This window comes from Macaca fascicularis, chromosome 7 (genome assembly GCF_037993035.2).
Source record: "Macaca fascicularis isolate 582-1 chromosome 7, T2T-MFA8v1.1".
Taxonomy (NCBI): Eukaryota; Metazoa; Chordata; class Mammalia; order Primates; family Cercopithecidae; genus Macaca; species Macaca fascicularis.
This window is the reverse complement of record NC_088381.1, coordinates 67,229,146-67,245,227: the sequence shown is the minus strand read 5'-3', so window position 1 is coordinate 67,245,227 and position 16,082 is coordinate 67,229,146. Positions and strand designations below refer to the sequence as shown.

Sequence of the window (16,082 nt, the reverse complement as noted above, 5' to 3'; positions counted from 1 at the left end):
TTGGGAGCTTGTCCAAATAATGTGGGTTTCTGGGAAGTATCCTTTTCCATCATTTCCTTTTTTTTGGTTCCAAACATTGTAGTATTTCCCAGCCTGTATTGTTGCTAAGATAAGGAACTCTGCTTCCATTCATCTCTTCCTGGCCCATCACACAATCAAGTCATGGCTGTACTTTGAGTGGGAGGTTAAAAGTGCTTGTGAGGTCACTGATGACAGTCAGACCTGTGTCCCTGTGTTTCATTGTATCTCTTTCCATTCCAGTCAACCAACAAAAGCTAGTCTATAACTGGAAGACCTGGCTTCAACCTGAGAGAGGATGAGGCAGTGAATACCAGTCCTGCATAATCAGTGCTAATTTAGCACAGCCGTGGGTGTGCTGAGCTAGGTTGAGGCACACACTTTGCTACAGTTCATGTAGTAGACCTTATTTCATGGGCTTTTGGTAACTATACTGTTGAACACTACTGTATTCTTACATAAAGAGTAAAATATGTAGACATCAATGGGATGTTAGGTTGTCTTACAGGTATTGTTGCTCAGATTTTGCAGCTTAGCATCTCACTGTACCAATGAGAAAAAAAATTTCTTTTTTCTACTCTTTAAGAAGCTATATTTTCATGGTTGGACCATTCTTGAAAATTGCACATTTCCTTCTTCCAGTGGATTTCTCATTATATATGCTTGTTTTCCTGAATAACCTGTTTCCGTTTTTTCTTTTTTTTTATTTGTGTGTGGCTACAGGGCCTCACTATGTTGCCCAGTCTGATCTTGAATTCGTGGCCTCCAGCAATCCTCCTGCCTCAGCCTCCCAAATTGCTGGGATTACAGGTGTGAGCCACCGTGCCCAGCCCTCAATGACCTGCTTTTCATGGATGACCCTTGTCATAGCACTAAGGGATATTTTGCATTAGGGCCCTGCTTCCTCAATATGTGCAGGTTGCCCCCAGGTAGCAGTAGTGAGTCTTGGCTAAGTACAGTAGTTGATGCCATGTGCTTCATAGATTGACCGCAAGATATACACTATTAATTCAGTGAGAATTTACTGAATATTTGCATCTATGAGTAGACGTTTGTGAATATCAATTTTAAGTATATTCCCATGAGGATATCTGAAAAAACAAAATTAAATGACTTTGATAAAGACATGTCTTTCCATGGTTAATTTTTAACTACTTTTGGTAGATTTTCTCATCTTTTAAAAAACATATATATCTTCGGGGAGAAAAAAAAAGTTTCTCTTCTTGGGCTCTGAAATCTTCCTTTTTCATCTAGTTGTCTTCTTAGGGATTCATTTTTTTTCCACTCTGATATTTTGTGTTTCTTCAGGAAAATGTTTTCTGATTGCTTTTCTACTAGTCCTCAGTTGTACAATCTCCATCTTCAGTTTCCTCAGCTCTAGATGTCTTTTATGCTGTCAACCCACGAGCTTCTTCTCTTTCTGGGGAGTTATGATAGCATATTTAACTTATCCGGGCACAAGAGGATTTGAAACTGCCTGTCTTGGTTCTCTGAAAGAACATGTTGGAGGCTTTCAATGCAGTGCAGATAGTGGCTACGTTTATACGTTCACAGGTGTTTCAAAACTCAGCAAGACACAGTTTTAGAGTCAGTGCCTATATTAGTTTCACAAGACTGTTGTTACTGAGTACTCCACAACTGAGTGGCCTAAACAACCGAATTTATTGTCCCACAGTTCTGAAGCCTGAAAGTCCAAAATCAGGGTGTTGGCAGGATCGGTTTCTTCTGAGGGCTGTGAAGGAGAAGCTGTCTTATGCCTCTCGCCTCAATTCTTCGAGTTCAGGAATCACCTTCCCTCTGTGCATGTCTGCCTCTGGGTGCAAATTTCTCAGTTTCTCCCATGCATTTTTTTTTTGTTTGTTTGAGACAGAGACTCACTATGTCACCCAGGCTGAAGTGCAGTGGCACAATCTAGGCTCATTGCAACCTCCACTTCCTGGGTTCGAGCCATTCTCCCACCTCAGCCTCCTGAGTACGCGCTCCACCACGCTGGACTAATTATTGTATTTTTAGTAGAGACGGGGTTTCGCCATGTTGGCCAGGCTGGTCTCGAACTCCTAGGCCCAAGCTATCTGCCCACTTTGGCCTCCTAAAGTGCTGGAATTACAGGCATGAGCCACCACACCTGGCCAGTCCAAACTTCCTGTTTTTATAAGGACACCACTTATACTAGATTAAGTCCTCCCAGTTACCTTACCTTAACTACATTGGCAAAGACCGTATTTCAAATAAGATAGTATTCTGAGATACTGTGGGCTACGCTTTTGACATGTTGTTTTTGGGGCACACAATTCAACCCCTAACAGTGCCAGCAGAAAAGAAAATTTACCTGTTTCCTCATGCCTCTCAGTCATTGGGATTCTGTCTCATTGTAAGCATTTATCATTCATTCCAAAGGCAGAAACTTTTAGAATATTGCATATTTTTCTGTAATGTGGTCTGTTGAGGGAAATTTCTTGGTTAAAGCAATTCATACACTGCTTTAGTAATTACCAGAACTCACAGCTAAGATATGTGTAGAAATGTAGATATACTATGAATAGTTTTACATAAAAATCTATTTCACAAATTTTGGAAATTCTTTTGAAGTGGCCAAGTCAAGTAGTTGAATTTGAATTCATTTTTATACCATCGGTTTTGTTTGTTTTTGAGATAGGTCTTGCTCCGTCACCTAGGCCAAGTACAGGCTGCAAGTAATCCTCTGGCCTCAGCCTCCAATTACCTGGGACTAGAGGCACACAGCCCCACAGCCAGCTAATTTTAATTTTTTTTTTGTAGAGACAGAGTCTCACTATGTTACCCAGGCTGGCATTGAACTCCTGAGCTCAAGCAACCTTCCTGCCTCGGACTCCTAAAGAGCTGGAATTAGAGGTGTGAGCCACTATGCCTGACCACATGCTTTTATTATAAAACTCATTTTCCTCATCAAACAGTGGTAATACACTTTTGCAGATGTTAATGTGCATTTCTCTTTTGCCATTCTCTGTACTTCACCATTTCCTTTTTCATCAGAGCTGTTTGCCCTGTGGACTTGACAGCAGTGGTATGGCAGATGGGTGATTAGCAGGAGTGCAAGAGAAAGCATTCATGTTCATCTTTTCATTATTAAAGTAGGGTTATTATTATTTTTAGCTTAGTCTGTGGAAAGCCACGCTTAGTGGAGAAAGATGAAGATTTTCTAAATTGATTTAGTCCCCATAACATTTCCAGGGCCAAGCCTGGGGTCCTAATCCATAGCACATCTTCTATAACATGGAGAGGATGCTCCTTTCTCCAGTAAGGGTGCGTCTCGGTCCAGTGTCCTCAGGAGGATGTGCACTGCAGGGCATATCCAGCCGGGATGTGGAAAGCCTTCTCCCTCTCCTGGTGCCAGGACGAAGGAAGCAGGCAGCAAGACGTGTTTCATGATGGTGGTCGCTCTCCAGGGCAGGGAGGCTTTCAAGGAAAGCTAAAAGCAGAAAAGGAGCTTTTGCTCCCTCCCCAGGCAGAGCTTCCAGAGGAAAGTGCCTCATGGGGATTCCACCTCCATCAGCAACAACCCAGAGAAGCCACATGAGAGTGAAAGTGGAATTAGTGCCATGAAACGTTCAGTCACAGGCTGAGTCTGAGTTTAGCTCCCCGTAGTCTCCTTCAGTTCCTGAGTGGTAATGGAAGACATCTAGAAAATTTAATGTACTCTTGGCTGGCCAGGGGGTGACATGGTGGTGGCAAAATGACACTTTAGCAGAGAGGTGTGGGTAGAGAGACTATGGGTCCTATTTTGTTCAGAAAAGGCCCAGTTTGTGCTTGTTACCCCAACTTAATTGTCAGTCGCTCCTCCTTTCACTCTCAGAAGCATCCTGGCATGAACAATAAATCCGATGGTCTCCCTAGGTGCAGAGCTGTAAGGCAGCCAAGGATTGGATAGGGGTCCCAGCCACACCACCAAGAACGTGCAGCAAGACAAGAATGGCAGTGTCGAGGGACTAGGGGAAAGATAGTGTGCCCACTGGCAGCATTTAGGGCCCATTTGAGGATATCGTGCATGGATTTGAGTAAGCTGTTGTATATTTGCCCTGCACTGAAAGCAAAAGGCACTGGTCCAGGTGTCACATGTGGACAAGACGATGTGATCTCTGGAAGCCCAGTAGGCCTTTTTCTTTCTTGTGGACTTTCTCAGCAAGGAAACCCCAGAAACTCCATGGTAGACCTTTTACCACCTCTCATCAACAAGAATTGGGTCACGTGCCCACTCTATACCACCCACTACTGTGTTCATCTGGGTCCTCTAAGAATCAGATGCCAAGGCAGGATGAGAAGTACAAGAATTTATTCAGGAAACGCCTATGAGAAAAAAGTGGGAGAGCAGGATGATGCTGGGAGAGCCGTCAGCCTGCACTGAAAATCTGACCATGAGTGAAGGAGAGAGGGAAGGAAGGAAGGTCAAATGCAAGCATCTTAAATGCAGTAGGTTCTAGGACAATTCAGCAAAGCTAGAGAGGAGACCCTGAGCCAAAGTCATTCATCACAGGACTCTAGTGTCTCCCAGGAATAGCTCTGCCTTCAGTATCCCTGCTGTGCTTAGTCACTGGCTAGGAGCATCCCATGGGAAGCTTGACCCAGAACTGGGGCTGTTGGCCAGTGACACTCTTTGCAGTTGTGTATCTGAGCGGAACACTCATAGGTCCTGCCACTAGCAAGGTAAATGTGACCATGGTGATTCACTCAGAACAATCAGGATGTGCAGTGGCTCACGCCTGTAATCCCAGCACTTTGGGAGGCTGAGGCAAGTGGATCACGAGATCAGGAGATCGAGACCATCCTGGCCAACATGGTGAAACCCCGTCTCTACTATAAAAATACAAAAATTAGCTGGGCATGGTGGCAGGCACCTGTAATTCCAGCTACTTGGGAGGCTGAGGCAGGAGAATCGCTTGAACCTGGGAGGCAGAGGTTGCAGTGAGCCAAGATTGCAGCACCGCACTCCAGCTTGGTGACAGAGCGAGACTCCATCTCAAAAAAAAAAAAGAACAATCAGGATGTATGTATGTATATGTAAGACACAGGAGGGAGGAATGAGCATGAACAAAATTGAGTGTCTATAAAATGGAAAGGAGAAATGGATGTTGGTAGGCAATGAAATGTGTCTACTGCGCTAAGGATTTCTCTTTCTGTAACACATCTGGCTTAATGCCTTTTATTTCTCTCTTTTATTTTTCTTTTCAGTGGTAATGGAGAAGACTTAGAAACCATTTATGTTTTTCTTAGGCTTATTATTTTAGCCAATTTTGAAATTTACATTTTTCTAGAGAAGTATCCAATTCATCTCATTTTTATTCCCTTATCATTAAAAATAGTCTCCTCTTTACCTATAACTATGTCTCTTTCATTCCTAAACTCGTTTATTGGTTGCTTGTGTAATTGTTGTTTTACTCAGACCATCCAAACATTGTCTCTGAGACATCTAACAACTACATTTTTGTTTTGTTCATTAACTCAGAGTTTTTTTTTTACGTTTCTATTTATATAAATTTTTATTTATTTCTTTTATTTTTATATGGGTTTATTTTGGTGTTATATTTTCAGCTTCTAGAACTGAATTCTTAATTCATTCTATTTTCATTTTTTTCTCCATTAAATGTATTTAGGGCTATCAGTTTCCCTCTACAGAAGTTCTCAATTTTACTGTAATGTAGTTTATCAGTCTTTAACTTTATTCTTAGTGCTATTTGTATCCTGGTTGAGAAATCTGCCTCATCCAGAATCATGAAGATATTCTTCTTTTTGTCATTGTTTGTGTGTGTGTTGTTTTTTTTGAGATGGGGTCTTGCTCTGTTGCCCAGGCTGAGGTTCAGTGGCACAATCGTGACTCATTGCAGCTTTGACCTCCTGGGCTCTGGTGATTCTCTCACCTCAGCTTTCCAAGTAGTTGGGACTACATGTGCACACCACCATGCCTGGCTATTTATTTATTTATTTATTGGAGACTTATTCTGTCACCCAGACTGGAGTGCAGTGGCATGATCTCACCTCCCTGCAACGTCCACCTCCTGGGTTCAAGGTATTCTCCTGCCTCAGCCTCCCGAGTAACTGGGATTACAGGTGTATGCTACCACACCTGGCAGTTTTTTTGTATTTTTAGTAGAGACAGGGTTTCACCCTCTTGGCCAGGCTGGTCTTGAACTCCTGACCTCTAGTGATCCACCCACCTCAGCCTCCCAAACTGCTGGGATTACAGATGTGAGCCACTGCACCTGGCCAAATTAAAAAAAAAAAAAAAATTTTTTTTTTTTTTGTAGTAACAGGATCCAGCTGTGTTGCCCAGGCTGGTCTCAAACTCATGAGCTCAAGTGATCCTTCTGCCTTGGGCTCCCAAAGTCCTGGGAATACAGGTGTGAGTCACCATGCCCAGCCCCTAAGATATTCTTCTATGTTTGCTTTTAGAAGTCTTATTATTTTTCCTTTCACACCAAAGGCTATAATCGCTCTAGAAATTGTTTTGTATATATTGTGAGGTATGATAGAATCAATTTTTTTTCTATATGACTGTTTAATTGACCTGGAGTCATTAGGTGAAGGATCCATTGCCTATTTCTCTGAAGTCTGATATCAACAATGTATTTATGGACTGTACTTTGTTTCATCAATCTGTTTATTTGTGCCAATACCACTGTGATATATCTACTGTAGCATTAAAATAAGTCTTGATATCTGGTAGTGTAAGTTTCTGCTTTGTTCTTGCAGATTATCTTTGCTTTTCTTGACACTGCATTTTTATATCATTGAAAATCAGCTTGTCTGTTTTTAAAAATCAGCTGGATTTTGATTGGAATTGCATTGGATCTCTATGTCAATTTAAGGAAAATTGACACTTCCCAATACTAAGTCTTTCAATTCATAAATGTGGCATATCCATACATTTTTTAGTTCTTTAAAAATTTTCTCAATAATGTTCATAATTTTTACTCTATGTCTTTAATGTCCTTTATTAAATTTATTTTCAGGCGTTTGTTATTTTGATGTTATTATAAATGGTATTTTTTAAGTTTCTATTTGTTTCTGGGGTGTGGGAATACTGATTTTTGTGTATTGACATTATATTCTTACTATATTCATGTGTTAATACTTATAGTTTGTGAATTCTTTTGGATTGTATACATACACAATTGTGACATCTGCAAATAATGAAGATGGCAGCTGTCCTTGTTATGCATCTCACTTCAGGAGCAAAGTTCCCTATAATTCACCATTATATATAATGTTTACTATAAAATTTTTTATAGATATTTTGTTTGGTGAAAGAATTTTTTTCTTTTCTAGTTTGCTTCATTATGTACAAGCATAGAGCTGTATCAAATGCATTTTCTGCATCTTTAGAGATGATCACATGGTTTTCTCCTTTTTCCTTTTTAATGTAATAAATGACATTGATTTTTCAAATATTAAACCAACTGTATCTTCCTGTGATAAACCTACTTGTTCATTATTCTTTTCGATTAGAATTTATTGTTAGTTGCCGGGCGTGGTGGCTCATGCCTGTAATCCCAGCACTTTGGGAGGCTGAGACAGGTGGATCACGAGGTCAGGAGACCAAGACCAGCCTGGCTAATGTGGTGAAACTCCATCTCTACTAAAATACAAAAAATTAGCTAGGCGTGGTGGCGGGTGCCTGTAGTCTCAGCTACTTGGGAGGCTGAGGCAGGAGAATCACTTGAACCCGAGAGGTGGAGGTTGCAGTGAGCAAAGAACATGCCACTGCACTCTAGCCTGGGTGACAGAGCGAGACTCTGTCTCAAAAAAAAAAAAAAAAATAGCATTTATTGTTATTATTTATTATTTTATTGTTTGTAAAAAGGTGTATCCTTTTATATATCACTGGATGTGATTTTAAATTATTTTACTTAAGGTTATTGTTGTTGTTTTGGTACCTATGTGCAGGAAAGGGTTTGTTTGTTTGTTTTCTTGGAATGCCTTTTTCAGGTCTTGGCATTTTATTCTGCTTTTATAAAACAAGTTTAGAAGTGTTTCCTCTTGTTCTCTGCAATAGTTTGCAAACGATTGATGTCATTTTTTTCTTTAAATGTTTGGCAGTGTGCACCAGGAAATATTTAGAATTATGCATTTAATGTCTTTGAAAGATACAGACTCTTTAGATTTTTTTATTTCTTGTGTCCGTTTTGTTTCAATGAATTTGTCTATTTCAACTAACTTTTAAAAAGTTATTGGCATACTTTCTTTTCATAGCATCTTCCTATTATTTGTTCACTTTCTGAACATCCTGTAGTATGTCCTCTTTCTCATTCTTGATATTGACTATTTGTGCCTACTCTTTTCTCCTTGCTCAGTCACGTCAGAGGGTTATCAATTTTATTAGACATTTCACAGAAACAACTTTTGGGTTCATAACTGTATTACTCTAGTTTTCTTTCCATATCATTAATGTCTGCTCCTATCTTTATTATGTCCACTCTTACTTCTTTAGATCCCATTAGCTGTTTTTTTCTTAAACTTCTTGAGATGGATTATGAGATCATTAATTTTCATCTTTTCTCTCTAAAGTGTATACATTTAAGTCTACAAATTTCTCTCAAAGCATTCCTTATATTTAATTTCATAATTTTGATATGAAATGTTTTCCTTCATCATTCAGTTACATTACTTTGTAAGTTTCATAATTATATATTCTTTGACTTGTGGATTATTTAGAAGTATAACATCCAAGCATGGGGGAATTTTCCAGTAATCCTTTTTAAAATTTATTTTTATAGCTTAATTCTACTGTGGTCAAAGAACATACTCCATATTATTTCAATATTTCAAAATTTGTAAAACTTGGTTTGTGGCTCAGAATATAACAAAGTTTGGGAGAATGTGATGTTGTAGTCTTCTGTTGTGTTCTACGTTTGTCAATTAGGTCATGTTTAGTAATAGTGTTATTCAAAATTATTACCTTCCTGATTTTTGTCTGCTTATTCTATCATGAGAGATGTGCTAAAACTACCCCGTGACTATGCATTGTGCCTTATATATTTTAAGGCTAGGTTGTTAGGTATGTTCACATTTAGAATCATTGCATCTTACTAGTGAATCCACCCTTCTGTTATAAAATGTTTCTTTCAGCACTTTGAGGATATCTCCCTGTTGTCTTCTGACTTCAATTTATTCTGTAGATAAGTCAGCTGTCAGTCTTCTTTTTGTTCCTTATAAGGTAATTTGTCCTTTTTCTTCATCTGCTTTTAAGTGTGTTCCCTTTGGTTTGGGTTTTCATTGGTTGGGCTATGGTGTAATTAGTGCCTTTCTTCAGCTTGAGGTCCAGGTGTCTCATGAATCTGTGGCTTGGGATCCACCATCAGTTTTGACAGATTCTCATTTATTATCTCTTCAGATTAACTTCTGTCCCAAGCTCTTTGTTCTGTATTTCTGGGACTGTGATTGTACCTTTACCTGTATCCAATTTGTCTCATTTCCACTTTCTTTTCATCTTTCGTTTTACTTATCCTCTGCTCAGGTGTGTCTAATTCGGGGATCAGCAGATTATGACCAGCAGGCCATCACTGTTTTCGTAAATGAAGTTTTATCAGAACAGCCACCCCTATCTGTTTACATATTGTCAATGGCTACTTTTGCACTATACTAGCAGAATTGAATAGTTGCAACAGAAACCATGTAGCCTGAAAACCTAAAATGTTTACTATCTGGCTCTTTATAAAATACTTGCCAAAGTCTATTTTAATCCACTTTTAAGTTCATCCATTGAGATATTGATTTAAATTATTGCATCTTTTATTCTTAGAATTTCCATTTTAGTTATAGCTTCTTTGTTTCCAGTGAAATTCCCCATCTTATAATTTGATTTCTTGAATATTTTAATCTTATTCCAAGTTCTCTGAAAAACACAGCCCACAGCTGTGTTCCATAACATAAGTGTTCCAACACTTAAGATCATAGGGAAAGCATAAGGTGTTGCTAGGCCCCTCCTACGGGGAAACAAGACTGAAGCCAAGGCCAGGGTTGCAGGAGGTAGTAATGGTGTACTTAAATTTTTATATTTTCATCAGTTAATACCAATATCTGGATTTCCTGTCACTATGTTTATAATGTCTATTTTTTTTTCACTTTTTTGGGTTGTCGTTAAATTTTGTTTTTTGTATTCTTAGTTGCTTTTAAAGTTTGTGCTGTATATTATAGAAGAAAGGTTGTGGATATAATTTGAGATTGTAGCAGGTTTATTGATACTCTTTGTTAAAATCCCCTTTAAAAATTATCAGATTATTTTTGCTTCTAGATCTTCAGTCTAACACTCTTCCAACTGGATTATTTTGGATATCTTATTTTTGCTTCTAGAAGACAGCTAGGTTAGCAACCAGTCATCTTTATCCAACAAGGAATTGAAATAACTTGAACCAGGGCTTTATTCCCTTTGAAGGTTGTCCTGTTTCCAGTTTACTTTATTCCTGTGATAGAGCTTTCTGGGGTCCTGGGTTGGGAACCTGGGGTGTTTACCAACACCTGACACCTTGGAAGGCCTTGAGCTCTAGGTGTTCGCTTTCCACTACATGAGGCTGATGACAGATTTGTCCAGTTTCTCAGCTGCTCAGCCACCACTTGCAAACTGGAAAATGCCTTGAGCAAAAAGGTAGAGCGAAATGTCATGCCAAATTTGCTTACGTTTCTAAGTTTCTTTTGTGTCTGTGATCTTAGCCCTGCAAATCCTCACTAGCATGGTAGTTTTCTGATGCGTTAAAATACACTAAAAATATTTTATGGGCCAGGCGCTGTGGCTCATGCCTGTAATCCCAGCACTTTGGGAGGCCGAGGCAGGTGGATCACCTGCTGTCAAGAGTTTGAGACCAGCCTAGCCAACATGCCGAAACCGCATCTCTACTAAAAATACAAAAATTAGCCAGGCAGGGTGGTGTGGGTCTGTAATCCCAGCTACTCAGAGACTGAGGCAAGAGAATCCCTTGAACCTGGGAGGCAAAGGTTGCAGTGAGTTGAGATCGCACCACTGTTCTCCAGCTTGAGTAACAGAGGGAGACTCCATCTTGAAAAAAAAAAAGAAAAGAAAAAGAAAAAAGAAAATTTTATGCAGCATTTTTACTTATTCTCACTGGGGAGATTCATCAGAAACAAGCAGTCCTGCTACAGCCAGAAACAAAGCTCCTTAGCAGTGTATCCTATCTCTGTAAACTGTGCTGTTTAAAATAGTGGTTTTAAAATGTTTTAAAATAGTGGTTTTTAAAAATCTAAACAAAAAATTGTTTAGATTCTCTCATAAGCTTTACTGATTTATTTAATCGTTATTGCTTCTTGCATCTCACTACTTCTGTATTTATATTAGTTCTTAGTTGGTACATTCTTTAGTATTTTTTTTTCTTTTTTTCCAGTGAATATCTCTGAGTGGTAAAGTTTCTGAATCATTTTGTGTCTGAAAATATCTTTATTTCATTGATTAATGATTGATCATTTGTTATAGATGGATAACTGATAACTGATTACTGATTAATAACTTGGTTATAGAATTCTAGATCCATTATTCTTGTCCCTCATGACTTTGAGGACTTGACTTTGTTTTCTTGAATCCAGTATTTCTTGTGAGAAATGTGATGTTAATCTGATTTTTCACATTTTTCTAGGTAATCATATTTTTCTTTATGATAGCTTTTAGGATTTTGCTTTATGCTTTTTGTTTTATTTTTTAAAATGTCTAGAACTGAATGAACATTTTGAAACAGAGACTTCTGTCTTTCTTAAAGTCTAGGAAATTCTAAGCGATTATATGATTAAATACTGCCTCTTCATTGTATTTGTCTATTATCTCTATTTTTTAAAGAAATATTGTAGCAGATTTATTGATATTCTTTATTAAAATTCCCTTAAAAAATTAAACTATTATTTTGATAAGTTGTTTCTTCCACTAAATATAGCATTTCTCATATGAAATATCTTTTATAATACTGCATTTATTTTATTTTATTTTTTGAGATGCAGTCTCACTCTGTTGCCCAGGCTGGAGTGCTATGGCGCGATCTTGGCTCACTGCAACCTCTGCCTCCTGGGTTCAAGTGATTCTCCTGCCTCAGCTTCCCGAGTAGCTGGGATTACAGGCATGCGCTACCACACCCAGCTAATTTTTGTATTTTTAGTCGAGCTAGGGTTTCACCATGTTGGACAGGCTGGTCTTGATCCTGACCTCAAGGGACCTGCCTGCCTCAGCTTCCCAAGGTGCTGGGATTACAGGCGTCAGCCACCATGCCCGGCCCACCATATTTATTTTTATTGTTAAAATTTTTTATCCTAATTTTATTTCTTTTTTTTTTTTTTCCAGTTGCATTTTTTAGAGATTTTTCTTTTTCTTTTTTGTGTTTTTTTGAGACAGAGTCTTGCTCTGTTTACCAGACTGGAGTGCAGTGACGTGATCTTGACTCACTGTAGCCTCAAACTCCTGGACTTGAGTTGTCCTCTTGCCTCAGCACTCGCAATAGCTATAGCTGGGACTACAGGTGCATGCCACCCCACCTGGCTAATTTTAAACTTTTTCTTTTGGAGAGATAGGATCTTGCTATGTTGACCAGACTGATTTCAAACTTCTGGCCTCAAGTGATCCTCCTGCCTTGAACTACCAAAGTGCTGGGTTACAGGTGTGAGCCACTGTGCCTGGCCTGGTTTTTCTAACACATTATTTTTTTCTTTCCTTTTCTTTTCTTTTTGTTTTTTTGAGATGGAATTTTGCTCTTGTTGCCCAGGCTGGAGTGCAACGGTGTGATCTCAGCTCACTGCAACCTCTGCCTCCCGGGTTTGAGCTATTCTCCTGCCTCAGCCTCCTGAGTAGCTGGGACTACAGGCACATACCACCACACCCGGCTAATTTTTGTACTTTTTAGTAGAGACCAGGTTTTGCCATCTTGGCCAGGCTAGTCTCAAACTCCTGACCTCAGATGATCTGCCCACCTTGGCCTCCCAAAGTTCTGGGATTATAGGCATGAGCCACTGTGCTGGCCACATTAATCTTTTCTTAGCATTTTTAATTGACAAAAATTGTATATATTTATAGTGTATAACATGATGTTTTGAAATATGTATATATTGTGGAATGGTTAAATGGAACTAATTAACATATATTATCTCATTAGTGCCCTATTTCCTTTTTTTTTTCTTTTTTTTTTTTGAGACAGTGGTTCAAGAGATTCTCCCATCTCAGCCTCCTGAGTAGCTGGGACTACAGGCATGTGGCACCATGCTGGGCTAATTTTTGTGTTTTTAATAGAGATGGGATTTCACCATGTTGGCAAGGCTGGTCTCAAACTACTGACCTCAAGTGATCCACTTGCCTTGGCTTCCCAAAGTACTGAGATTACAGGTGTGAGCCATCATGCCTGGCCCCCATTTCCTTTTAATTAGATACTAGACTGTTTAAACACTATGTATTTGTACACTTAAGTCGAGTTCTTACAGTTGCGCTTCTAGAAGAATTTTTCAGAAGGATGTGCTTAAATATATTATTATTAAAAATGTAAGAGCCTCCACTATGTGCTATATTGTGAGCAAACCCAAATCAATTCTCAATCTTTGTTGTCATGAAAATTAACATCAAATGTTTCAGGAAGAAAAACAATATGAAATGAACAAATAAAAAAATGTCTACCTACATTTTTTGTGAATCCATTCACAGGCATGGAATTATCTGGAAAAATGACTCCAGGGAGATTTGCAGAAGATCACCTGAGCCCCCATTTATGATAAATCTTAATGAAATGTTATCACATCTTAAACTTATTGGACTCCTGCCCCATAGTTTTTCTAATGGATGGGTGGTTGTCTGCATACATGAAGAACATTTATCTTATTCTGAAAGGTGTGGAAAGCACTAGCTCCTTGTTTGCACGTGTGTTCTCACAGTTCTTTTTGTCCAGACCAGGTACACTGCAGCCAAAGACAGCGTGGTTCAGTTCTTCTTTTACCAGCCCATCAGTCATCAGTGGAGACAAACTGACTTCTTTCCCTGCACTGTGACATGTGGAGGAGGTGAGGCCCAGGCTTTGTTCATGAATATTTAGAGCTCCGAGTTAGAGAAATTACGCATTTGCATTTTTGAAGCGGATTTTAAAATTGGCGTGGTAATTAGAGATGTCTGATCACACAGCACCTTACTCAGCAGCCTGAATGCAATGGTGTTAATGGATAAGATGCATTTGCCTTTACTCTTGAAGACAGGTGCAAAATTGGATTTGGAAAACACCTTTTACTTTTAGCCAAAAAAAACCCCCAAAAAACAAAAAACTGTAAACAAACTTGTTTGCGTGTGTTACTGCATTTCTCTTCTTGATTGCCCTTAAAATATGTATTATTTTTAATTTTCTATGAAAAATCTGAGAAGCAGAAAGATGGAGTGACTTGCCCAGCCTGGTTGAGTCAATGGGTATGTTGGTTCTAACATTAGATTTACAACGTTTTTCTTCTCAGGTGCAAGAGTATAAGCTTATTAAAAGAGAAAGAGTCTCTACTAAGTGTTAAGGGGAAAGTCTTGCTTATTGTCTGCTTAGTTCAAAGTTTTCTTTCCTTCTCTTCTCTTTCCCTTTCCCTTTCCTTTTCCCTTTCCCTTTCCCTTTCCTTTTCCCTTTCCCTTTCCTTTTTTGAGACGGAGTCTTGCTGTGTTGCCCAGGCTGGAGTGCAGTGTCATGCTCGGCTCACTGCAACCTCCGCCTCCCAGGTTCAAGCGATTCTCGTGCCTCAGCCTCTTGAGTAGCTGGGATTACAGGTGCCTGCCACCTTGCCTGGCTTATTTTTGTATTTTTAGTAGACACAGGGTTTCACCATGTTGGCCAGGCTGGTCTCGAACTCCCAACCTCAGCTGATCCACCTACCTTGGCCTCCCAAAGTGCTGGGATTACAGGTGTGAGCCACCATGCCCAGCCTAGTTCAAGATTTTCATAGTCGGTTGAGGAAAGTTTTAGGACAAGTGTAATCTAGGGCTCCACACACGCTACAAAAGCAGCATCTTTCATGCTCTGGTGGAAGATAATTGTCCGTTTGATACAGAGAACTGGCAACTCCCTGGACCAAATGAGGAGGCAACTAGAGCTACTGTCAAAAGAATTCTCTTTTTCTGAACTGACCTTTTAAATCAAAGAATAAATGCATGCAACGCAGGAACCATGACTTACTAGAATAGGGATTTATGTTGAAGCTTCCCCTTAGAGTACCAGGCGGTGATACTAGGTGTTTACCATGTGTCAAGCCATGGATTAGTTGCTCATAATCACATTTATTCTTCAAGAAAACCCTAAGGAAGGTCTCTTTTATTTCTCTTATACATGAATAAACTGACACTTAGAAAGTGTAAAGAGCATACAGTAGTATGTTGTTCAGCTAATAAACAGTGCAGCTAGGATCTGGTGCCAGGTCTGCTTGATACCAGAGTCATGCTCTAAATGACTTTGCCCTTGTGCCTCTCCAAACCACCTACTACACCTGGGACCAGGTCAGGGTACGCAGGCTCAGGTATGGTCTTGTTTGAAGAGCTAGAATAAATACTCCTTCAGCCCAACCTAGCTCCACATCTTTTCAGTCCTTGAAGCCTACGGAATATCAATTTACTTAGAGTCAAAAACTGGCCTATCTCCTTTAAACTACAGGTATATGAAGGAGGGCTCTTCAGTCAGTGCCAGGTTGCTGTGAATATGCAGGCAGATCTCTCTCTTCTGGAATTTAGGCTCCCCTTGAAACAACAGGGCAGTGTGGGAAGCACTGGGCAGCCCAGGCCCAAGAAGAAGTTTACATCCCTAGGAATGGAAGAGAAAACTGAAATAGTGCCACAGAAAGAAAGTAAACTGAATAGTGCCACAGAAAGAAAGTAAAAGTGAATCTCCCCAGTTCGCCAGTTAGTTCTTCCTAGGGCCAGGATTGAGGCCCTAGGAAGGCCTCAAGGACCTAGGAAGGTCTCAAGGATTGAGACCACTTGATTATGATCTTGCAGCAGTGATTCTCACAGTGGGCTTCCTGGACCTGTAGCATCAGCATCTCCTGGGAACTTACTAGAAATGCAGATTCTCAGGCCCCACCACAGACCTACTGAGTCAGAAACC

The 16,082-nt window shown here is 39.6% G+C and overlaps 1 protein-coding gene across 11 annotated transcripts in view; it reads left to right on the top strand.

Moving 5' to 3' along the window:
• Positions 1-16,082, top strand: part of ADAMTSL3 (ADAMTS like 3) — a 406,645-nt gene that overhangs the window by 231,123 nt on the left and 159,440 nt on the right. For all 11 annotated transcript variants that reach the window (XR_012415261.1, XR_012415259.1, XR_012415260.1 and 8 more), the window contains exon 10: positions 13,911-14,022. Coding sequence is in view for 7 of the 11 variants with exons in the window: in XM_073996528.1 (XP_073852629.1) it covers positions 13,911-14,022 (112 nt within the window). In the remaining 4 variants the exon portion in view is untranslated. The remainder of the gene's footprint in view (positions 1-13,910; positions 14,023-16,082) is intronic.